We start from the raw sequence: 24926 nt of genomic DNA, 5'->3' as shown, positions 1-24926 counted from the left end.
TACAGCAGTTAAGACTACGTAGGATGGCATTTGAGTATATATTTTCTTAATGGTCCAACAAGGCCTGTGGTGGTTCTGCTATTATCTTGGTGATTCACTGCACTCTTACACAAATCATGGAAGTGCCTGATAGAGTGTGGCACACAGCTTAGCAGTGGTTGTTTGGAACAGGCAAAATGTGTCTCAAGATAGGCAAACACAGGTGCATGTACTGAAACAGAGACTCAACCTGAGTAACAGTACAGCACTGGCTCCACCTACTGGCAGACTTGTTGCTAATCGTCGTCCTTTACAGTACTGTAGCCAGTCAGAGGGGTTTCCTTTACTGAATCAGAGCACAAGGAGCACTTTTAGATCATTGAAACCACACTTAATAAAAAAGACTTTTTCAATGCTAATAATATTTTACATTTTACTCTGCCTGTAACAACTTTATATAATTCACATTAGTCTAAACTTGCACTGATGAACTATTATTAATTCCAGGAAGAGTCTCAGGAAGAAGTATTAAAAATATTTTGCCAAATTCCATATTTTTGAGAATTTCCAACAAGGATGTTATCCAGCCAAAGGCTGTGCTGATAGTTAACAGGAAATGTATTTGACTGTTTGCCCAAAGTTAAACTGGACCCACCCCCTCTGCAAGGTGATCAACATGTGGAATTAATCACATTAGGAATGTGTTTCTCTGTGACATATTGGATAACATATACAGTAGACTTAAATCAAGGATTGGTTGTAAAATGTGGGCCAATCTTCTGCAGTTTATAGATTAATACAATAATTTATAACACAATATTACTTTATTCATGTTATGTAACCTTAAGTGTCATCTAAGTCTAAGTGTAAAAATTATGTGAAGTCAGTTGGAATTATAAATCTACATACTCACATAATTTTACATGAAGGATCTCAACAGTAATTGGTGACAGCTGGTGCTCTTTAACGGTCAAAGTAGACAAAATACCGTACTGTACCAAGGACACCCTTCCCTTCTCATAAATCAGAATGAGCCTTGACACTGCATCTGTTGCTAAATAGATGGTTTCTCAACCATCATATCTGACATTAACATGAGATTATTACATCAAATACATCTACATGTTAATTCCAGTTAACATGTCCATAAACCACATGCTTATTTTTCAGGTTTTGGAGGCAGTGATCAAATGATCGGAATTTCGATTTTAGGTTGGCTAACAACCATGGGGGTTTGTGATTGGCCTGAGTCAACGCATGCGCAGATAGCTTTCAACCCGAACAATCCCAGTATTCCTCAAAGTTCTGGAAGTTGGGAATTCGCTATGCAACTTCATTGGAAAGGTGTTACGTACGGCGCAAGTGATCGCTGAAAAGTTAACCTTTGGATTACCAGGAAGGTCGGCCTTTATAGGATCCTGCTTTTTTGAGGTTATTCGATTGTCAGGTAAGTGTTGCATGTCAAAAGTTCTAGTTTCAAAACTTGAGACACTGGCCATTATTTTAGATTTGAACAGACCTACCATTAGTTACCTGCATGTTAAGGTGTGGGGATTTCTTGTGGCGGTTACAGTAATAGCTTTTTAGTTTAAACAGATGAAAAGAATCGAAGTCTTAACTTTGCGACCATTGTGCTCATACAATACTTGACTGCACAGCTGTCAGTAATCAGTGAGACACGGTGGTTCGTGTCTAATGCTTTGATGTCTTTGTATCCTGGAACACGCATGGATTCATTGTTTCAGTTTTGTTCCTTGAGTGATGCATACGGATACTTGCGTCTAAATGTAACCATTGTACTGTTCACAAAGGAGTTATTAGACATAATGACGTTGGAGGTGTTTGGGTTTAAAGTTTTCCGGTCTCGAGAATGGGTTTTTAAAGCATAGCAAAAGACAAAGACTCAGGTTCACTCTGACTACACCTGTTTGTTTGTTTTGAGTGGCTATATGCAACTGCCACCTGCAAGACAAGCAAAGTTTCTTGAGTTAAAGGGTATCGTTTTTCACCCCACCTGCTATGAACTGAATTATGTTTTGTTAAGTCAGATTCAGAGATTTAACAGCAAATGCTTCTGATATTGAAAATAATATTAATATTATGATCTCCAGCCAAGTTGAATGTATGTCACCTTGTCTTAATGTTTTCTTTGAAGTAAGTGCTTCCGAATTCAGAACACTCATGAAAACCCAACCTTTATACACAATGTTATGCTGACATTTCTCATTGTTAAAGGGCTTAGTTTGCTGGGCATGTTGTCAGTCAGAATGTGGTCAGACTGTGTTCAGTGCTCAGGCTGGAAAGTCATTCTGTACAACATCATAAAATACTGTGTGCAAGAAATGTAGTTCACATAGTGTTTTTGCTGTGAGGCAAATTCACCATACTGCCCAACTTTCTGTAGATTTTACCATGCATTCCATACATACTTCTGCAGTAGTAGCCTACTTCTGCGGTGCAGTATTTTGAGAGGCAGGATGGCTTCTGGGCGTAACCCTTAATGGGCACACTGAATATATTGTTTTGGTGATGTTGGAGTTGAAATGACCCAAGCACTTGACATTTTCATGTGAAACTTCTTTGTTCCATGGCAAATTTGGAATTCTTGCTTCCACTTTTGCATAGTAATAGCCATATAAAATGCAAATTGTGAAAATTCCTCACACCAAGAAAGTGGTTCCTGTTTCAACAAAGGAATACTGTCTGAGAAAAACCAGGAGTAGCTGGGAAAAGAGGCACTGACAGAAAGGAAGACATTTCTCAACACGTGTCAGGAAGTACTTCCTGTCCAGAACAAGGTGAAGGTTGTTTTGTGTGAGGTTGCGTTTGCCAGCCTTTAAACAAGAAGCCTCTACTGATTGTTTTAGTTTGTTCATTCAATCATGCGGGGCATTTGAACCGAACTGCAGAGTCAACACTGTGTTTAACTATTGCATGGGAAGTGATACAATGCCTTTTCTTAACCCTTGTGCTGCCTTCGGGTCACATGACCCAAAGGTTCATAACGAACCATCGTTGTGTTTACCCAATTTTACCCAATACAAAAACAAATACAAATAATTTTCTTTTAACCTTCGCAATGTGGGGGGTCTGAGACAGCCCAACGGTTAAAAGAAAATGATTCACTTTGTTTTTGTATGCGGTAAAGTTGTCGCAATATGACGGTGGGTCACAATGACTGATGGGTCAGAATGACCCGAAGATAACACAAGGGTTAAAGCCTACAGCAAAGCTCATTAAAATGCCCAGAAAATCTACAATTCAACCTTACACTGAGACTCATACAGAGGCACAAAAGATACAGATAGCCCCTTTTGCACAAAGCCAGTCCGTTCTGTAGTAGCAGCCAGATCTCAGACAATCCCCCCCCCCCCTTCAGTGCTCTCTTGTCTACAACAACATTGTTCAGTCCTTGTGCCGCACACGCCATGCCTTTTCTCTGTTTTTGTCTGGGATCCAGCCCAGGCACGTGGAACAACGCTGGCACCTTGGGATGACTATCCCTTGCTTACCATGTGACTCTGTAGAGGACAAAGGGTTGTTTTGTGTGCTGTGACTGGCTCTGGCCACAGCTACAGAGGAGAGAGACTGGTGGCCACAGGCAGGGGGGACGTCTCTATTGGAACTGGACCCCTCACAGACCGTGACAACAAGGTCCACCTTGGCCACCTCACACAGACACAAACATACTAGGCCACAAAGATGAGTTGTATTGCATGGGGTGTTTTAAGTATAAGCTTGAGGCAGTGGTTTATGAGCTTGTTTCACATTGGGGAGACAAATGTGTGAGCTTGTCTGCTTCTGAGGGACACGTCTGTAGAGAGGCTGGATCTCTGCTGCTGTGCTGCCAATGGAACGTGATGTGAGAGTGAGTAAGTGAATAGTTGCTTGAGTCTGTGCAACTTGTGTGCTCAAAAAGTGGCTGTGTGTGTGCACCTCATCAGTGGGTCAGGCTGTGTGTTTTCTGACTGAGACACTCCTCCCCCTCCATATTCCTACATCTGGTTGATGTCAAACTATGTAAATAAACCATAGTAACTCCTACACGCTCACTCTTTTTATATTTTTGCAAACTTTTTTTCTTCCTTTATTGTTTTGTCTAGTGTATTAAACCTCTTTTGATGTTTGGATCTCCTACCTGCTTGTTTTCCAAAATGGTTTAGTGCTCACAAAGGCTTTTTCTATGTGAATGATAAGCTGTCTGTAAGATTTAGTTATTTTTGCAAGCTTGAGGGATAAGTGGTGTGTGTGTGTGTGCCAGTATTACTGCCCCTAGTTGGACCACATCTGGAGGAAACCCAAGGGAGTAAAGCGATCCTCCCCCTCACCCCGGTTGTACTCATGCAGGTTCTGGAGGAGCCTGAGCCAGGCACCAGACCAATATCTCGCACAACACCTTAAACGGCTCCAGAGTGACGGGTGGATACTACTAAACCTACTGACTTAGGAACAGCTAAAACTGTCCGACTGCTTTGGGAGACTGGGTAGATAACCATGAGGCTTCCATTGTGGAGACTGTGGTTTCCAACTGATTTTGGATGAACCTTCCAGTGTCTGGGTGATGTAACTAAAATGGAAAGTCTTTGCTCCATCTAACATCATAAAGCTAGGCTATATTTTACTGGCTCATTGAGTTTATGTGAAGGAATTTAATTATTTCACTGCCAATTTCCAGTATTGTTTTTCTGTGCCATTTGACCTAGATTAAAATGGGTATTTCAAATAGCATTACCTTGAAAGTGTATGTGCCCACTTGATGACTTTGATTTGTTAATTTAATTAATTGATTCAGTACAAACACAATTTACATGAAAACCAGCATCATGCCTTAACTTAAGATTGACTCCATGTGACCAAAACAACTAATTCTATTGTATTGGTCCCATGGGCACTGTGACCTATTTTAAGTTGGGAGACACTGGAGGAATCTAATGGAAAAAGGGGTTAAGAAGTAATGTGATATCTAATGACATTGAGACCTCACCACTCCCCACTTATCTGTAGTAACAAACATCTCGAATACTTCTACTATTGTGTTTCATAGAAGCATCAGGCCTACTGAAGTAGGCTAAATAAAGTCTAAAATTCAAACCTACTTGATGCTGCTCGTCATTCATACGGCTCTAGCCTCTATTTCGGCATCCCAAGAAGAGAACTAAAATGTTTGGATTCCAAAAACCGCTGTTCCGATTGGAAAAGCAGCCAAGTTTTCAGTTTTCCCTTCAGGGAGTGGGACAAGCAGCTGACAAAACAAAGCTTCCCTAGTGAGAGACTGGTCCGGGTTTCCATCAGGTGGGAGAACCGAAGGAGAAGGAAAACCCCACTTGTTCCGAAGGAGGACCCCTGTGGCACACGTCCACCCTGCGTTTCAAAATAGGTTGCCTTGTCTCTGCAGCTGTGGTACCTTCTAGTAATGCTTTATCGTCCGATTTGTCTTTGTAACTGAAAAATGGTCTGGTTTCACAAGTACATAGTATTCCATCCAACACAGTGTTGCGGTTGGTTCTTTAATAATCCTGGCATTGTTTCTAACTTCCACATTCGTAACTCCTTCCTCAGTTGCAGCTCCACAGCTGGCTCAATTAGAGATGTGTTTATGGGGCAGAGTAATGGCACAGCTATGTGAGCAAGGCAGTATTTCAGAGGAAACCTTAACCGATGTTGCCCAAAGGGCCCATGACTGAACAAGGGCACACAAAAGACTTGATTCATGAACACTCAGGCTCCCTCGGCCTCTAATGGAGTCCATGCTGTAATGATGCCCTTCTGGTCTTATTGTTTTTCTACCATGCTGAGTGTGACTGACCCAGGGGGGAAATGGAAGTGAGGCAACCCCCCACCCCCCCACCCCATGGAGGGGTATTCCTCCTCCATGTAGGGCCCTGACCTGTCCAATGGGTTTGACTCTGGGTTCCATCATGGAAAACCTGAGTCAAACACTTTTTTATTTTTAGATCCTTTTTTTCATCTCAGATTCTTTGGGCATTCTCACGCTTTTCGTTGATTCAATGAGCTTGATATAAACTAGTGTAGTGATTTGAATACATGTCTAGTGAATGGAGGCATGTGACATCTCCAAGTGGATCTGGCACCCAGAGGGTTGGGTAGGACGCTGTCCAGCGTTGTTTTGGAAGGCTGGCATTCCAGTCATACCGTCTTGCGGAGGGAGGAGGATCGCAGGGAGAATAGCAACATTATTCCTGATAAGACCCACAATCCCCATCCCACGACTGCTGGGTCACTGACCAGCATGCCCTGGGTGGGAAACGGCTACCAGAGGAGGAGGGGGGTGATGGTGAGGGGGTCTGGTGTTATAAGGAACATGTCATCAAGCTAATCTTTGTTTGACTTGTACTGTCACTACTGACTAAGTTCATCCTTGTTTTTCATTAGTCTTCTCTTGTTTTTCATTATTGCCTGACTGTGGTGTTGTTCCTACCTGATCAGCTAGACCTGTTTTGTCTGAACGAGAAAAAACGCGTAATATATTAACATTATGTGATATGCTCTTAGCTGTGGTGTTTAATTTCCAAAGGGGAACAAACTGGTTGCCAAGGGATTGAAACGAAATGTGGTCTGTGGAGCTGGCATTTGAAAGGTATTATATAATGCTGTTTGCAGTGAAACTAGGCACCTAGATGAAAACAAGTGATACCTAGTCGACACAGCTTAATTAAAATGTATGTATGAACACTATCTTTACAGGTGAATACATTGTGTTGCTAACATTTCGAATTGATTGATTTATATAAACAGTATGTATGAATATACCACAGTAATATGTATAAGGCCTTATTCAATTTGCCATTAACTAATGCTTCTAATATCAGAACAGTATATAGTCAGGAATGTTTCCTACTAGTCTAAAAACTGACAATAAATAACAGTATTCTGGTCTGCCACAATGCCCCAGACAAAAAAACCAGACAAATTAGTCTCAAATTTCCTGTTGGACTTCCTTATCAAAGCCCAGTATTAATTACAAAGACAGGGAATCCTTCACTCTTCAGATTCACTCTGCCATGAACTGTAATTACACTTGATCACCCAAGACATGGGAATCCACCACATCCTGTTCCATCTCAAACAGACGGGAAAATCCAAGGGTTGCTCCACTGACTTCAGCACCAGGCCTATTATCTCCAGGTTATGGACCGAGACTGCAGCTCTGGGACACCACAGGAAGTCCCAAGAAGGCTCTGATCAGCGAAGCTGTACTCTGACCTTGAAAGTTCAGAATCTCTCACAAACACAGTGTTGTGTGTTTTAGTTTAGTTCACTCTGTGGTCTTGTTGAGGGCGATCTGCTGACAGGGTGAGTCTAGTCTCAGCCCACTCTGTGTCTGGGACTGCCTGCGTGGGACTACCCTAATAACCTGCTTTGTACTTGGCTAGTGATACCATTTATTCTGTTCTAATGTACCCTCTTTGCACGAGTTTCGAAATAGGTTGCAAGCTGTACCCTGGTGTCTGTATTTCTTAGCAAGAGTGCAGTCAGTAGTCAGAGGAAAATAGAGGCAATATGCACTGGTGTCTCTCTGCTCCTGTGTGACAATGAAACTAACGCTCCCATCTGTTCTCCTTTCATGGCCACAGTGGGGTGAAGATGATGTCCGATGCCAGCGAGATGTTGGCAGCGGCCTTGGAGCAAATGGATGGGATCATAGCAGGTAAGAGACTTCTGCACGCCTAAGCTGCACACACTCGGTTATCTGTCGGACAAATCCCTCTCCAATACTTAACAGTGAAACAGTAAAACAGTGCTGGTTTGTAGTTTCTCTCACTAATATTCCACCTATATATCTAATATACTGATGCTGCTTCTTCTTAACGACTGCCTTAGGAAGACTGCTCAATGTGAGTGTTTACAGGATGTTATTAGACCATAGTATCCACCCCCACAACCTCTTCCGCTGCCTTCAGACTTCCACTATATTTTTCATTGTTCCACTGGCAGCAGAAAATGGTGAATACGGTATTCAAGCCATACTTCTCTGGTTGAGATATTCTGACATTTCTGTGTAGAGGCATTGGTTTGGTTTCCATGTCCAGATAAGCAGAAACAATCAGGTTTGAGACGTCCCCTGCTTTTCCGCTGACTTGTTTAATTATAGCATCAACCTTTCCAATGGAAGAAAGATGGCTGGTCACGTTACTCCCCCCCCGGCCCCCTCACCCCCCTCCTGTTACCACAGAAACCAGTGTTCTAACTCTACTCTGCCGCTGGAGTGAAGACCGTCCTCTGTGCATATTTATAGAATTCTGCACATGTTTATTTTCCCATCTATTTATTATTTATTTTGAGTCCTACATCTTTATGAAGGTTGACATTTAGAAAGGTTGACAGATGGTGTCTCAGATGACAGCAGGGAGCACTGGTCCAGTAGACAGGCTTGGGCTGCGAGCGCTGACTGACGGATTGATACTTGGTTGGTCTTTGTTGTTTTTAGAATGAATGCCATTAAATATAATAACACACATTCTGAAACCCGTTTGACCTGAGCTAATGGTGTCCGGTGATGTCAATTAGTCCACATGATTGAAGGGGTTTGCGCAGGTGTGTGGATGTCTGCATTGTCCTCACCTCCACCCCCCTCTCCCTTCCACTCTCCCCTCCTCCCAGGATCCAAGGCCATGGACTACTCCAACGGTTTGTTTGACTGCCAGTCGCCCACCTCTCCCTTCCTGGGCAGCCTGCGGGCGCTGCATCTGCTGGAGGACCTGCGGGGGGCGCTAGAGCTGATGGATGCGGACGAGAGGGAGGGCCTGCGCTGCCAGGTGCCCCAAGCCACGGCGGAGGGACTCGTGGGGTGGCTGCAGGGGCGAATGGTAAGGGGGGCGTCCTCGCTCTGTCCGACACCAGTCACCACGAGGAAACGTGGTCTACTTGTCAATAAGGGTTGTAATTGTACTGTGCTTATGCTTTGTGCCAAATTAGCAACTGATATTCTAATTATAATATATGATACCATGTAGTTAGATTTTTGCGTTTTAAAAAGAGTGGCTACCAGTCTTATCTTCCACAGACGTACAGCAATAACATCAGAAATGATTGGTTTCAGTTGTCCACCAATGATATGTTACTGCCACAGACTTTTAGAGAGTTTTAGTTGTTTTTGGCTGCACATGGCTCTGCTGGGATCTGCCTTGTGTCTCTCAGTCCTAACCTCTGTCTCCCCCGCCGGACGGCATTGAGTGTGTGAGTATTGTGTTACGGCATGCTTTGTGACTGATCGAGTGTCTGTGCAGCCGAGTCGTGCTTGAAAAAAGGTTTCCATCCACTAAACCGCTGATGATTCATCGTGAGTTTAAGTGTTTGTGAGTCTCCCCCCCCCCCCCTTTCGTTTTTCTTTTCTTTTTGTGAGACTCCTGCTCTCTCCATGTGTGAAATACGAGAAGAGTTGAGTTCTGATTTGATTTCCACTTCAAACACAAATCACTTGCATGTGAGGGGGCTGATTGACCTTCACATGTCATTCCTCTATCCTGGTTCACGTGGTATCCCTCTCTGCCTTCACCTAGAAGGCCATGAACAGGAGGACATCCACCGGATCCTGTTCTTGGGAAATCATTGTTGTGAAACTGCTTATGTCTATGTGTCCCTTGGAAAAGGAAAGATGCTAATAGTTTGTCTATAATGGCCAAGGTCATTAGGCAGCTAAAGCACCTTCAATATACTGTATATTGTTAACATGTAGGATTGTTTCCAGGAAGTGCACGGTTGCTGTTTGTTTGTGCGTGAATGAGATCTGATTGTATATTAGTCCTGTGTGTGTGTGTCTGATGCCTGTGTGTGTGTCTTCCAGACTAACGGGCACGGTTCAGTGGGTTCCCTAGATGCCGTCTACCAGGAGCGCCTCTCTCGCCTGGAGAGCGACAAGGAATGTCTCGTTCTGCAGGTATGTGACCAGCCCCGGCTAGTAAACAGGAAGTGGATAGGAAATACAACACCGGTGATACTTTTACAGTACAACCGAATGTACCAAGAGGAGCTCTCTCTTGTTCCTCTTGACCAGTCTAACTTTCAGGTTCTATTGACTCTGTTTTGTCTGTAATGACGTGGTCGTGTGTTGCATGGTGGATGTCGGTCCTTCCGCGCAGGTGAGCGTGCTGACGGACCAGGTGGAAGTGCAGGGGGAGAAGATCCGAGACCTGGACATGTGTCTGGATGAACACAGAGAGAAGCTCAACGCCACAGAGGAACTGCTGCAACAGGTGGGGAGGTCCACAACAGCAGGAAGGACTGTTGTTCAGCTGTTCATTATATGAGGGACCTCATCTGAATGCCCTTAAAATGATCTGAATCACGGTTTGCCTTAAAATGACCGCATTTAGAAAAGTATGTTTCATGGGTATAAGCGTCTGTTTTGAGCTCTGGCGTGGTGTCTTTCTGTGGTTGCGTGTCCTGTGTGTTGCTGCAGGAGGTGTTGAGAAGGACAGCCCTTGAGACACACAAGCTGGAGCTGATGACTGAGGTCTCCAGTCTGAAACTGAAGCTGGTTGCTATGGAAAGAGAGAAAAGGGATAGTGAGGTACGCAGATGCACACACAAAATGGTTTTGCTATTACTTGAAGGAGGCAAATGTTATATTTTTTTGTGTCCATTTTTTTGTTGCTGAACATTTTAGAGACAATACACGCAGGCTATTTTGTGCCATTTGAGCTCCCCTGCTCCGCGATACATAATGCACTAGCAGGGTCGATTTAGCCGACAGGGACAGAGCGTTCAAAAACACCCACCTCCTCCTGCAGACCATTTCACCTCATAAAGTCCTTCTGCTCCCTCTTTCCTGCCCTCCCTTCTCTCTCTTGCTTTCTCTCTCACACGCTCTCTCTCTCTTCCCCCATCTCTCCATCCCTCTCTCTCATCTCCTAAGAGGCAGAGAGTCAGGATTTCCACTCTCTCCATCTCCATGCACGCCTGGGCCAGTGCTGGGAGGATATTTCCTTCCCAGTGTGTGGGTTTCAGACACAGTAAGCTGCAGGGTGCAGGCTCGGGTGGAAAGGCAGCGTCTAGCACAGATTTAATGCTTCTTTTGTCCCCAGCTGGGTCTAATTCAGCTATAAATCACCCCCCGCCCCCAGAGTGTAATGTATTTCTGTAATATCTGCCGTGCTGCACTGCGGCCGTTAGGTTTGTTTAAATATACAGTTTAAATCGGCTCGCTGCTTCAATTACATAAATTATAATACATAGAGGGTCTGTTTACGTGGTAATTGCTCCAAGGTGCACCACCCAGCAATATCCCTGAATGGAAGGAAAGCATTACTAGGCTTATTTGCTGTGACAGTTTTTTGAAGACCGTAACTTGTCTACAGATTCTTTACACAAGCAGTCACTCACCTCTTCCACCAACCAATAGATATTTATTATTTATCTTGTTTTTGTTGTTCTCCCTTCTCCCTCACACAACAAAACTATTCGCATACTATATCCGCATATTGAAAAAAAGTGCCTTTTTAAGTGCCTGGGTAACTCCAGTCTGCTTCCTCCTCAGGGCCTGTACCAGGAAGTGACAGATCTGCGGTTCAGGGTGACCGATATGGAGAATGAAAGACTGCAGTGTGAGAAGAAACTCAAGTGTACCCAAGTGAGTATGGCACCACTGGAGGTCACCCAGGGCTGCTAGGACAGTAGAAGGCCATCTGGTCACATTTGATCAACCATGATGGCTTGGCCAGTGGTGCTTTCTAATTACATTTTGTTTTCCACTGGTTCATCTCGCATAAAGCACTGTGTAATTGTGGAAGTCTGAAACCTCTTCACCATCCCTTTCCCTCTTTACCCACGTAATGTTCTTTCTTTGACTTATTTCCCCCCCTTTTCTGCTCTCATCCCCTCCGCCCTTTGGGTCCAGCCCTGGACGTGGAGCCTTATCAGCTTCACTGTCGCTGGGGAGGAGAGCTTCAGTCTCCAGCCAAAGAACTTCCTCTCTTGGCCTTTCCCCAAGGACTACTAAACAATCCCTTTCTGTTGCCTTCCCTCTCTGCTCTCTGCCTCTCACTTCCACCATGTAAGCTAAGTAGAAGTTTTCACAACAAACTAATCCTCTCTGCTCTCCCGCCTTGGCACGCGTACTGTTGCTGTGGATGTTATCATAGTTTCACAAAGGATCTCAGTCCTCCAGGCTAAATGAAGCGAGCAGACAGGGTCCAGTTTATGGATGACCCTTTTTAAAGAGGTCCAGTCAGGTCCACCTGGGACACGTTTGCAGTGGAATGTCCAGCAGATGTGCGAGTCTGAAACGATCACCTGGTGTTTTTGTACCTTTTGCTTTCCTGGTCACTCCCAGGGTTTTAATGGTGCCTCAAGCCAGCTGGATGTCCAGCAGAGGGGTGTGGGTCAGGATGGTCACCGAGGTGTTGTCTGGTCCCACAGGAGGAGCTGCAGGGTCTGCAGGTGCTGCTGGAGGGCAGGGACGAGGCGCTGAGGACACTGAGGGACGAGGGCAGGCCGGGGGTCCTGAGTCTGGACAGGACAGATGGAGGGGACAGAGGTTTGTGTGTGTGTGTGTGTGTGTGTGTGTGTGTGTGTGTGTGTGTGTGTGTGTGTGTGTGTGTGTGTGTGTGTGTGTGTGTGTGTGTGTGTGTGTGTGTGTGTGTGTGTGTGTGTGTGTGTGTGTGTGTGTGTGTGTGTGTGTGTGTGTGTGTGTGTGTGTGTGTGTGTGTGTGTAAGAAGGGAAGGGTGGCCCTGAAGGATAGGATCTGTCTTATGGGATACATGGGATACATTGTGGATGTTTTGGTTATTATATTACAGTGCGATTGTGAAGAAGAATGTGATGTGGCAAGAAGCTCATCACATTCCAACATTACTGCCGCTTCCATTAAACCTCTTCTGTGACTAACTGCTGTTTTTAAGCAATTATGTATACCTTCATCGAAATACTGTATAAGTAGGGAAATTTCCCCCTAAAAGTGGGGGGAATACCTCTTTTGACATACAGTAATCACACACAGAGATTTGCAGTGGTCCATAACCCCTGTGAGGTTCATACAAGGGGCTGTTTGTGCCTGCCACCCTGTCCACCATATCTGTCTGCCGGCTCCATACCACACGTTTATACATGATCTTTCACCCCCTCAGCCCTCGGCTGACAGCCTTATCACCTGCTGTTCTACAGGAATGCTTTTTGAGTTTGAGAAGATTGAGGCGCTTGAAAGATGTTGTAAATACAGTATCCTGAGCTATACTTACAGTAAGATGAGACGGCCGTGGAGGGTTTGTGCAGCTCTCAGCCACATGGCTCAGGAATGAGGAATGTGCTCGCTCACTGAGAGGAATGCTCCTGTCTTCCAGATGCAGAGATGATGAGGATGAAGAGGGCGCTGGAGTCCCTCATGACAGCCAATGCTGAGAAGGTCAACTGCACTACGAGTTCCTTTTGAAATTGTATCCCCGTAGCTGTATTTTAGACTAAACATGCAGCATTTGTTTTCTGAGAGGAGTGAGTTTTCTATGATCTATCCAATTGATAGATTCCTTCCTATAATGTTGTCTATAGGAGCAGAGGATTGAGGAGCTTCAGGAGTCAGTCACACGCTACAAGATGGTCCAGGACCTGGTGACAGGTGAGCTGCGATATAGGTTGGGTGTTAGTCAGAGATTTGATTATGAGAAGCTTGAACAGGCGTGTTGGGGCACCATGGTCACCAGGTTTGTGTAACAATCAACACGTGTTCCCCTCCTCCCACACACACACACACACACACACGCACACACACAGATAAGTTGAATGAAAACGATTACGACGACATCCCAGATGACGCATCGCCATCCATTCACGTCGCCATGGAAATGGACAGGGCCATGCTGGCATTGCAGGAGTGTGCGGAGGCAGGAAGGAGGCCTGGCGAGGTAAACAACACCCCCACGTTGAAACAACCCACACACAGGATGCACCCCAGACTCTGGGCTTCCTGGCCAAAACCTCATTTTAGCCCCCACCCCTCCCCTCCAAAAAAATCCCTGAATTTCTCACTGGAATGTTGGAGTTCAAGAGGTCCTGCCTTTTGGATATTACTTTAGCAGGGAAAGTTAATGAGATTCTCTGCTATGTTTTGCAAAATGAGCACATTCGGTAATGGAGCCATGCACTGATTATTTCTCCTTTTCGGATCTTTTGAATGTGGCGCAGGTCGTCCCCTGTATCACAGAGCTCTCCGATTATGAGCAGGAGAACCACACAGAGGCCCTGACCCCAGAAAGGTAACGCCTGGCCCGGGGCTGCACTCCCCTTCGCTCCCACACTCTCCACACCCCGTGTTGATTCTGGGTCTCATTCACTCTGTACGCTATCTAAACTTGTCTCAGACTCAACCAACTGTCCCTCTCCTCCAGCCCCCTAGACGTCCATCAGTCGAGTAGTACCAGCCACATAACCAGCAGTACTGAGCAGGTAAGACTGAAGCACACCCAGATTACACCCAGAGGGAGTCAGGTGGCTGAGCGGTTAGGGAAGCGGGCTAGTAATCAGAAGGTTGCCAGTTCGATTCCCGGCTGTGCAAAATGACGTTGTGTCCTTGGGCAAGGCACTTCACCCTACTTGCCTCGGGGGGTATGTCCCTGTACTTACTGTAAGTCGCTCTGGATAAGAGCGTCTGCTAAATTGCCAAAAAAAAAAAAAAAAAAAAAACAAAGATTACAGGATAATGAGTTACCTAGATTGTGTAACCTTAACTAAGGCTTCCTGTGTAACACTGTGAAAATATTTGATATTTTGGACAGAATTGTAGCAGTCACATTTAACCACATTGACATTCACACTAGAGCTTCTATCACGGACCACTTGAACTCCCGTGGTTAAAACAGGACAGGAAATGAAACACGCACGGTCTAGTCATGCAGAAGGCATGTCATAAGATATCATCTATCCCTTGCATGGAAAACTGAGTCACTGAGCCCCTCCACTCGACTGAGTGCTCTCTTCATCTCTGGATGAATGATTGTCAGAATGGATCAGCATTCAGAACGAATTCCTCAGTACTGGGTCGGATGGTTATAATTACGCTGGTGCCACCTAATGGTTGAATGGTGGAACTGCATCATGTTCAATCAGAGTTGTTAATTGAGGCAGCTGGTTCAATTACACGTGGCTGAGAAAGCAAGAGAACTGAGAAAAGGAGCAGCAGTGAAGACTCAAGCTGCAGGTCTGTTTTCTGTGTTTGCAGAGCATAACCAAGGAGTCCAGTCCCTCATCCAGCTCGCTTTCCAAACCAAACACCTCAGGGGATGAGAGCTTTGGGTCCAAGAAGGCCCGCTCGTCTTATGGGCGAGGCTTCTTCAAGATGCGTGGAGGCAAGAGAACCGCTAGCAGCCCTAACCTGGGTGAGTGTCTCCGCCAAGTCTGTTGTCTGTCAGGATGTTGCGTCAAGGATTACGTCTCATACTCGGTACAAAATCTGTTGTACTGTGTCACCATGCTGTTGTCACACATTTCATGTGTGTTTATATGTGTGCGTCAGTTTTGTCGTTTTTTGTTGTCTTTCTGTCTGCGTGTCCATCTCCATCAACATCACATTGTGTTCTCCTTCCATTCTGTCCTCTCTCTCTCACACACACCTTCCATGGTTGCTACTGTATGATGTGAAGACCGCAGTCGCAGTGCCAGTGCACCAACGTTAGGTACAGTAGTGTGGTAGCGCCCCCTGGTGTCTACCGAAGGGCCAGGCGTGCAGACTGGCAGCTCAGGATGACACAGCTGGATGTGTGCAGGGATACTGACACAGCAGTGAGACTATCAACCTGACTACCCATGGCCAAGGCAAATTAAATACTGTCATTTTTAGCTGTATATATGATTATCAGGTTGTATGGTCACACTTCTGTGTTAGAATCTAAGCATATCAACTTTCCTTTGTAAAGATTTTCTTTACATATGACTTTCTTACTCTTTATTTCAGTTTTTTACTTGTATTAAACAAGTGGACAGTTGTCCTTTGTAGACAGTTGTGCTTGTGTGACTAGTCCTATGCCTGAACTCTGCCTTCACTAAATCATATCCAGCTGTCCCTTATCCATGACGCGACACCATCTGCAATGACGCTGCCTAATGCTGCGTTAGTCCTTTAAGTTCTGAGTCTACAGTCTAGAAATGCTCTCAATGTCAGTGAAGTTTCTTCGATCCATCCTTTGCATGTGCGGATGGAGTTGTGGCGCTTCTGTGTGGCTGGCTTGGTGTGTTGTGCTGTAGTGGTGGTGGCCATCAGAGTTGTAGTACTAAAATCATGTTGATAGTGGTGGCGGTGGCCATGAGAGTTGTCCTAAAATCATCTTTATCGTGGTGGTGGTGGCCATCTTGGTTGTAGTCCTGGAACCCTATTGGCAGCCTGTGCTGTTCCCCATGGTGGTGGGAGGTGCCAGGTGTTGCTGTGGTTCTGATGGTGTGTTTTTACAGCGGAGACGGAGAGAAAGGGCACGGAACACCTGGACCTGGCGGGGGCTCCGCCCCGGATGACCCAGGGGGGAGGGGGCAACCACAACCTACCTGCCTCGCCCGAGAGCAAGAAGAAGGCCAGAGGCCTCAAGAAGTTCTTTGGCAGGTGAGACAGTTTCCTGCACTTTTTTTTTTTTTTTCCTTCTTGATTCCTCAACATTTGACCGTACTAGTAATGGTACTTGAGCAGGTACACCTTGGCTTAGCTTCACTATTTGTACACGATATTTCTTATGTTGTACTTCTGTATGTTTCTTCTCCACACAGGCTGAGGAGAAGTCATTCCACCTCCTTCAACCTGGACGAGGCAGAGACGGAGTTCAAGAGGGGAGGGGTCAGGGCCACCGCGGGCCCCCGTCTCGGATGGTCACGTGACCTGCACCATGCCGCCAAGTAGGTGGAGCCTACCGCCGGATGATCCGACAAGATGCATGGGCGAAGGTGTTTGTCAGCGTCACACTTGGTAGCTGGTACTGACCTGTCGCCCTGAACCCCCAGTGACGTGGAGGTGCCTTTTGCTCGGTGGACTAAAGAGCAGGTGTGTGTGTGGCTGCAGGAGCAGGGTCTGGGTCTGCACATGGCCCAGGCCCAGGGATGGATCCGGTCAGGACACACCCTGCTTCAGGCCTCGCAGCATGACCTGGAGAAGGTATGGCAGTCTGGGGGGGGCCTGCCTGGGGGGGGAGGGGAGCTGGGAGGCATGCTAAGCCCTGGGGAACCTGGGGGGGGGTCAGTGTCCATGCTACACACCGTAGAAACGGTGTAACCTGAGTATGTTAGTATAGTATGTGTTAGCAGTCTCTATGTAATCCATCTGGATGTGTGATCTTGTCTGACTCGTCCCTCTAGGAGCTGGGACTCAAACACCCCCTTCACAGGAAGAAGCTGCTGCTGGCCCTGCAGTCCCTGGGCTCGGAGGAGGACGACCTCAAGGGCCTTCTGGACCACAACTGGGTGACCAGTGAGTGAACGCCCTAACTTGAGTTTCAGTTGGATTTTGACCATCAAACAAACCCTATAGGACGTTTAGAGAATGTAAAAGTGCATGGACGTGTTGTACATATCATTGCTGCTGAAGCGTCTTTGCACTGTGTTATGTCAACATTGGGCAACCTTTTTCCCCTCAGGGTGGCTTGATGACATAGGCCTACCTCAGTATAAGAGCCAGTTTGAGGAGGGACGCGTTGATGGGCGCATGCTGCACTACATGACTGTGGTGAGTCCATCCCTCCATCATCTTGTACCATTTGTATCCCTCTCCAAAGCACATCCTCGCTGCCTGCTTTCAATGCATGTTTTTCTCCCAGTTGTGACCATGACCTCTGACCTCCCTCTCCAGGATGACCTGCTGTCTCTGAAGGTGGGCAGTGTGTTCCACCACCTCAGCATCAAGAGAGCCATCCAGGTCCTCCGCCTCAACTTCTACGAGCCAAACTGCCTCCGACGACGCCCCTCCGACGAGGTCTGACATAATGGAACTAAATATTTGTCATTGTTATTATAACCATATTTTCCTTTACATTTGTGTACAGTGACTACACTGTGTATTATATAGACTACATGTCCGTCCCCCCCTCCCCTTGTCGTTCTTCTGTCTAGAACAACATCACGCCTGCCGAGATCTCCCAGTGGACCAATCACAGGGTGATGGAGTGGCTGCGCTCCGTGGACCTAGCTGAGTACGCCCCCAACCTGCGGGGCAGCGGCGTGCACGGGGGGCTCATGGTAACACAGCGAGACAGGACAGAAGAAATGGAATATACTGTTTTGAATGAAAGCAGGTCTAGGACAGAATAAGAAAGCCAATGTATAGTTTGAATGAAAGTAGCTGCAGCCAAAGACTACAGAACTAGTCTAATTCTATAGGACTGAAGAAAAAGCTGAAAATAGTGTTGAATGATGGCGGCAGCAACACAGAATAGAACCAGCCTCACGTTTCCCGTGACCCCGTGTGCTCCGCCTCAGGTGCTGGAGCCCAGATTCAACGTGGAGACCCTGGCACTCCTGCTGAACATCCCCCCCAACAAGACCCTGCTGAGGCGCCACCTGGCCACGCACTTCCAGCTGCTCATCGGCTCCGAGGCCCAGAGGCTGAAGCAGGAGTGCCTGGAGCACCCAGACTACACCGTGCTCACCGCCACCGCCAAGGTCAAGGTAAGCAGGCTGAGCGAGGTCAGTCCTGTGGGCCTGTCTGACCCTCGGGTGGGAGGAGTCAAAGCGAGTGCTAGTTGAGGGCTAACGCCTGTACAAGTCCTGGATGTGCTCCACTGCTTTGAACAGATGGCTGCTTCATCTTTCCTTTTATATTATTAACATTGTACAGCCAATTAAAATCAAGAAAATACGGGCATGATGGGTTTCCATGGTAATGTGTTCACCCCTAGTCCCAGGCAGTAGAATAAACAAAGCGTTCCCCCCCCCCCAGCCCAGAAGACTGTCGTTTGGCAGCTTTGGGACCCTGCGAAAGAAACGCCAGGAGGACAGCGACGAGTACGTCTGCCCCATGGACGTGGAGATGCCCAAGAACAGCAGCTTCCAGAGGGGGCTGAGGATCTACGAGGATGACCTCTGCGTCCTGGAACAGGTCTGTGTGCGAACCATGTTTCCATCAGGCGTCTCCAAGAGGACTTGGACCGTGTTTCTGAAACGAGGGTGTGAGAAGAGGTGTTTTCCCCCAAAAGGGGAGCAGAAAATGGAGTCTCCGCCTTCTGCTCGTCTCAGAAAGTGTTGTAGCAGGCATCAACAATTTTAAATGTCGTATGCAGACGGAATACTGAACAAACACAAATCCTCCCCTCACAACAAGTGAAATCCTTCAGGAGGGGCAACAGGCCACAGTTGCTTCTTCTGAGACCGTTCCAGGACATTTCAATAAACTCTGACTCAACAAACATTTTATTTGTATTGTTTACCGTGGAGGTGAAGTGTTTTTGAATGTGCTGCTTGTGTCTGCAGATGGAGGACTCTGAGGGGACGGTGAGGCAGATAGGAGCCTTCTCCGAGGGCATCAACAACCTGACGGTAAGAAATCATTAAAATGCCACAACACGATCTCCCTCTGTACCTGAGGAGAGCATCACAGCGGAGCTCTGCAGTAAAACACCAGCTCTCCAGGAGTCCTCAGACGAGACGAGCATGTTTTGAATCAAGGTGTGTTGCATGTGGTGTGTGCGTGTTGCAGAGCATGCTGAAGGATGAGGAGTTCTTTACGGAGATCTCCCCCGAGGCTAGCGTGACAGACGAGGACTCGAACGTGTGAGGGAGTGACCTTCCGCCCCGATGCCAACCGAGCGCTGTGACATGGAACAAACCGTACTAGCTCTACCACCACGGTGACTGAACACACTCTGACAAACATAACCAATGCTTCATTTGGGACTTTCTCTCATTTTCAAGTAAAAACAAACAATATGTATGTATTTATTGAGATTGTCCAAATGTACTGCATGAATTCACAAACCTGCGTTTGCATGATATCCACATGAACTTATTTCCTTATAGGAGTACTTACTGTATGTTTTGATACCTCTGACGATCCACTAGTATTACAATATGTCCAACTTATTTTTAGAATGCTCTCCCCTTTTCCCCCATTAGCCTCTGTGTAACCTTTGTGAAATGTCTTGTGGGACACATCGCCATGGCATCCCAGCTGATGTCCACACATTCCAGTCTGTTTGTCCATCCTAATCCCCTCCATCTGCTGTGTTACTTGATGAACAGATCAACATATTTTTCTATATCCCACATCTGACCTGTTGTACACCATAAATTAACTTGACAATCCTATATATTTTAGTGTTCACCCACAATAGTGATGTTATCCTTAACCACGTATCAATGATTCTTATGTACCATGTACTGTTTATGTATTTTGTAATATTGTTAATAAAGTTAAATGTAATAGTCTGCCTGTAATGGCTTTTGTTCTTTAAGTGTTACAATGATTGTGCAAATTTCATAAGCAATCAAATGTTTACTGAACATAGTGCATAATCAAAAGCTATAAAGGATACACATAAGCAATCAACCCATTAACAAACATTAACCTTCGAAGTAGCTTCTTTATGCAGTGAACCAATGCAATGACCTTTGACATGATCACTAGAACAGCTTGCATGAGGAATAAAAGGCAATGAGCCATGGCATAGTGCACTGCTTATCAAACCATATTTAAAGATAACATTAAGGCGCTCAACATAAGTTGACATTACAAACCGTGGACATACTGTACCTTTCAAAACTTTCCCTGCCAGCCATAATAACGTTCAGTCAGGGATACAAACGTAAGGGTAGAGACCACTCATCAGACAATGCTTTAGATGCTCCAATCCTCCACTTCACATGAGAAAACAGCAGATTAAATTATACACCACACTGATTCAGTGATAATATAAACTGACCTAGCAAATGGTCCAAAAGTGATGCAAGTGTGCTGCAAGTGCGCTTTAAATGCTTTGGAACAGGATCCAGACCTGGGCCTGGACTCCCTGCCCTGGGCCTGGACTCCCTGCCCTGGGCCTGGACTCCCTGCCCTGGGCCTGGACTCCCTGCCCTGGGCCTGGACTCCCTGCCCTGGGCCTGGACTCCCTGCCCTGGGCCTGGACTCCCTGCCCTGGGCCTGGACTCCCTGCCCTCCAGCGTGTGGACTCTAGAAGGTGAACCTTCTGCTGCTGGAGTGGCCCACCTTGTCAAGGTTAGGGTTGCCGGCAAACTGGATCATCGGAGGTGGGCCGCACATGAGGATGAGGGTGTCGTCTGCAGGTGCAGGAAGATGGGTTCTCACCATGTCCTCACTGATGAAGCCTTCGCTGTAATCCCAGTCTGAAACAGTCCAGAGTTCAAAGTCAGAAGGGTACAACAATTACGAGGGAGGATAACGGGAGATATTTCTTAACAACAAACTGTCGCCAAGCGGTTCCCTGTTGCGTAGAGAAGTGTTTGTTGCTCACTCTCTGGGGCCCTATCCAGCGTGAACCACAGCTTGAAACGCTGAGAGTGGTTAGCCTGGATCTCCTCCAACTCAGGCCGAAGCAGGATGTCTTTCTCTGTCTGCAAGCACACAGGAGAGAAGACTTTTATTAGGGGTGGGAGAAAAAAAATTGATTCATTCTTCTAGCGATTCACATCTATTCACAAATGTCAAATGTTTTGTAAGTATGATTAGAAGGCAGAGTATTCTGTTTTATAACTTGGCATTAGCAGAAACAAAATGTACTTTGTCCTTTGGCATTTAGAAGTGTCATAAGGGCAAATACACCGTCTTTAAACTTTGCAGGAACCCTCTGTGGCTCAGTGGGTAAGCATGTGTACCATCGAGTCTACTGCGAAACACAGTACCCCTGGTTCAAATATTGCTCAAACCAATTGATAATTCATTTAACTGATATCAGTTAAGTAATATATATGTTATTATTTAATGTAAACATAAATTGAATCAAAATTTGATTTAAAAAAAATCATTAATTGATTTTTAATCGAATCGATTTGAATCGTGAAGTACCAAAAGATTCCTACCCCTACTGTTTATAGCAGCAGTTGTGTTGGAACTATATTTGGTCATACAGTTCATGCTGCGCTGTCAGATCCTCATCCCTGAGGACACCAACACTATGACCTTATGAGCCCAGGCGCACGCCATCTTAGATGTGACATAATGCTCACCTGGTTGGCAAAGAGCAGGTGACACACAGTAGTGTCCTCGCTATCCTTCATCACAGCTGTGATGATCTGCAACATGGGGGTGATCCCTGAGATAGTACAGATATGACAAATCATGCATCCACTGCATCTTATGTGAATGTCTCATTCATGAAGACTAGACCCAATGAAATCCCATACCAGTTCCTCCTGCGATCATGCCCACGTGCTTGGCCTTTTTGATTACAGCCGGTGCTTTTTTCTCTGGCTGAATGGCAAACTCTCCTGTGGAAATACTGGAGTTAGATTTCACAAGAAAAGTAGTTGTGCAAATTGTTATATTTCAGGGGTTGAACATTTGACTGCATATTAAGAGGTCCCAAGTTCAACTCATCTCTGTACATCTCTTTGGAGGAAAGTGTCAACTAACTGAATCCATTATGAACTATAACCTATATCCATTATGAACTATAACCTATATATATTACTTGAACAGTAACAAACACTTAAGAACATTTTCACTGAAGCCTCAACTGAAAGCTGGTTATGTTGTATGTGATCGTTCAAATCATCAAGATTGTCACCTTTGCCATTGTAGATCAACAGACCGCTAGGCCCTCGGAAGTCGATGGTTTCATTGAGCTGGAGGCTCTCCAGGTACTGAGACATCTTGCCCCCTTCAGGAAACTTGGGATTGACGTTCTTGAAGTAAATCTGAAGATTATGAATTGGAGAATACCAGGGTCAATTGGTACTCACATAATGCCTTGCACTGAAAGAGATTCGTTTTCTTCGTTTTTTCTTCTCTTCACTGTACCTTGACCACCAAGTCTACAAAGCCCTTGTCATCATCGCTAGACACTGGTGTGTACGGCCTAACCACCAGCTTCCCATCTACCTTTGCCGACAGGTATATGTGTTGTCCTGGCAATGAAACACACAATCAGAAAACAAGGTAGATACCCTGGTAATACAATGTGTATGATGTGCTGCTGTAGCAGCTGTTTAGGCCTGCAGTGTATTTATTGAGATACATATAGCATGATGTATCCCAACAGATTGCTGATGAAAAAGCTGCAAGTTCAAATCCCCCTATATGAATACATTATTGTTATTATTTACTCATGCTCACCAATGGGAAGACCGAGGACATTGTCTGGAGAAGGCAGGGCAAAACGGAATTTCCTCGTGTCATGGCTGATGATCTGTCATTCAAATATCTCCGTCAGTCAAATATTTCTATTTCAATAAAAATATACTTTTAGGATAAGGGTACAGATTGTCCATACAGCTGGGTTCAAAAGTCACAAGTTAAGACAATTCTGTTTTCCATTTGTTTCTAATATAATACATTTTTCTTTGTCACAAATGAAACAATTTGAGTGAAAAGTTGAAAGATTTATATACATTTTTGTATATCTTAGTATGTGGTACATGTGCCCCTTTTGCTTAATGTGTAATCAATGACAGCAAGCAAGGACTCCATAAGTTTGTGCATAACTTAATATGATCCCAGCATGATTTTACAAGGATCCAAAGAGCTTCTTGTGCTGTCACAGAATGCTAGGTTCTCACGTCTTCCCATTAAATGCTCAATATGATTTCAGACTTTTGGACCCTACTGTATAGCTAAAAGACCAACACAGGTAAATGTTGAGCACACAACTCAATATAGCAAATGGAAACACCCATCAGACTGTACCGTATAACATTGTGTGTGTATCTATTTTTACCTCTTTATCCAGTAATCGCAAAGCATATTTTATGTTAGGGTCCTCTAGGGTTATAGCAGCCCTCTTTCGGGTGAGGAAGCTGAAGATGAATTCGATGAAGCGGCGATAAAGCTATCAAAGAACAAAATAAGTTAGTGTGTGTGAAGTTACCAGTAGGGCTTTACAAGGAGTGCTAAAACATGTACACGAGTCATTGTTTACATGGTTGTCTTGATCTTGGGGTGACCATCCAAATTCAGAGAGGGGCAGATAAATACCATTTACATGTATTCATTTACATTTAAATTAGAGAGCAGATACGGTCTCTATGTGGAGCTAGTCTTGCAATGCTGGGGAACTCTCATTGGACCGCGTCCTGCTACGCACCATATCTGATAGTAGCGATGTCATGGTGGTGCCACATTCCCCTATTTAAGGCTTTTTAGGTGTTTTCTTGTAACTAAACCAAAACTACAAAACGACTTTAAAATACGTTTGACTGATGGAGATCAAGTTAATAACCTCCACAAAGACTTAGTGCTTGATTGCTTACTGAACTTAGCTAGATGATGAGCTCACCATCTCTGGATAGAAGTGCGCCATCGCTAGCTACTGGAAACTAAACTCACATTAGCAGCTAGTTTGCTTGATAGAAAGCCAATATTACTGCGTCCTGTGGGCCAACTATGATCTCTATGTACATGTCTATCTGACGTCTATATAAAACAAAAGTAGTTAGTGGAAAGGCATCCAAACATTTCAACAGCTATGTATTTAGCTAGTTTAGCTAGTCAAGAAACTCCCTAACCTCAACCAGCAGCAAGCTGGTTAAATTAACTTTTAACTGCCGTTACCACAAAAGGTGTTGACATTTTGATGGTTTCAAATAAATATATTATACTTACACCGCAGATGAAAGACCACATTATGGCACCTTAATTGCTTGTTAGAAAGCTGCTCTGCAAAAATGCGTGGGCTGTCATAGAAGCGCCAAGAAAACCCCTTTCCGGTGAACCTACTTTTCATTTTTCAAAATAAAAGTAAAAGTATTACCATGGAATTTCATTAAACGATGTTTAGTGATTGTACAATTGCTTATTGAAAGCAACGAGTGGTAAAGTCCTACTTAGGCTTTCCTGTTTTATATAAGTGACAATCTA

The 24926-nt window shown here is 45.3% G+C and overlaps 2 protein-coding genes across 5 annotated transcripts; one reads left to right on the top strand and one right to left on the bottom strand.

Moving 5' to 3' along the window:
- Nucleotides 1–1263: 1263 nt before the first annotated feature.
- Nucleotides 1264–20320, top strand: LOC134037417 (liprin-beta-1-like). 3 transcript variants are annotated; one of them, XM_062482676.1, is made up of 26 exons: nt 1264–1426; nt 7575–7648; nt 8602–8807; nt 9785–9877; nt 10080–10193; nt 10400–10510; nt 11477–11569; nt 12358–12475; nt 13279–13340; nt 13484–13550; nt 13706–13836; nt 14117–14187; nt 14320–14377; nt 15150–15306; nt 15571–15603; nt 16376–16520; nt 16682–16807; nt 16913–17063; nt 17264–17375; nt 17542–17630; nt 17754–17876; nt 18014–18139; nt 18380–18568; nt 18840–18998; nt 19370–19435; nt 19596–20320. In XM_062482676.1, the coding sequence occupies exons 2-26, from the start codon at nt 7585–7587 to the stop codon at nt 19671–19673; spliced, it is 2742 nt and encodes a 913-aa protein (XP_062338660.1). In that variant the 5' UTR covers nt 1264–1426; nt 7575–7584; the 3' UTR covers nt 19674–20320. The 3 variants fall into 3 exon arrangements, with proteins under 3 accessions (XP_062338660.1, XP_062338659.1, XP_062338661.1); XM_062482675.1 differs by having other exon boundaries at nt 14293–14377; XM_062482677.1 differs by lacking the exon at nt 15571–15603 and having other exon boundaries at nt 1265–1426; nt 14293–14377.
- A 138-nt stretch (nt 20321–20458) lies between these two features.
- LOC134037418 (NADH-cytochrome b5 reductase 3) lies at nt 20459–24791 on the bottom strand. Of its 2 annotated transcripts, XM_062482679.1 has the most exons (10): nt 24672–24791; nt 23788–23898; nt 23187–23259; nt 22872–22978; nt 22639–22768; nt 22256–22339; nt 22079–22164; nt 21367–21466; nt 21036–21238; nt 20459–20915 (listed from the first exon to the last, which is right to left on the bottom strand). In XM_062482679.1, exons 1-9 carry the CDS (start codon nt 24690–24692, stop codon nt 21066–21068), a joined length of 885 nt encoding a protein of 294 aa, XP_062338663.1. In that variant the 5' UTR covers nt 24693–24791; the 3' UTR covers nt 20459–20915; nt 21036–21065. The 2 variants fall into 2 exon arrangements, with proteins under 2 accessions (XP_062338663.1, XP_062338662.1); XM_062482678.1 differs by having other exon boundaries at nt 20459–21238.
- Between the last annotated feature and the right edge of the window lie 135 nt (nt 24792–24926).

The sequence above is a fragment of the Osmerus eperlanus genome, chromosome 17 (genome assembly GCF_963692335.1).
Source record: "Osmerus eperlanus chromosome 17, fOsmEpe2.1, whole genome shotgun sequence".
NCBI classification, from domain to species: Eukaryota; Metazoa; Chordata; class Actinopteri; order Osmeriformes; family Osmeridae; genus Osmerus; species Osmerus eperlanus.
This window is presented reverse-complemented; position numbering and strand designations above follow the sequence as displayed.

Excerpts from the sequence above, each read along its gene's own strand:
- LOC134037417 (XM_062482675.1), top strand. The coding sequence starts at position 7,585 with ATGATGTCCGATGCCAGCGAGATGTTGGCAGCGGCCTTGGAGCAAATG. Across the intron at positions 11,570-12,357 it reads AGAAACTCAAGTGTACCCAA|GAGGAGCTGCAGGGTCTGCA; the intron begins GTGAGTATGGCA and ends CTGGTCCCACAG. Across the intron at positions 18,140-18,379 it reads GCGTGCACGGGGGGCTCATG|GTGCTGGAGCCCAGATTCAA; the intron begins GTAACACAGCGA and ends GCTCCGCCTCAG.
- LOC134037418 (XM_062482678.1), bottom strand. The coding sequence starts at position 24,692 with ATGTGGTCTTTCATCTGCGGT. Across the intron at positions 21,467-22,078 it reads ACCTGCTCTTTGCCAACCAG|ACAGAGAAAGACATCCTGCT; the intron begins GTGAGCATTATG and ends GTGTGCTTGCAG. Across the intron at positions 21,239-21,366 it reads GCTGGATAGGGCCCCAGAGA|ACTGGGATTACAGCGAAGGC; the intron begins GTGAGCAACAAA and ends GGACTGTTTCAG.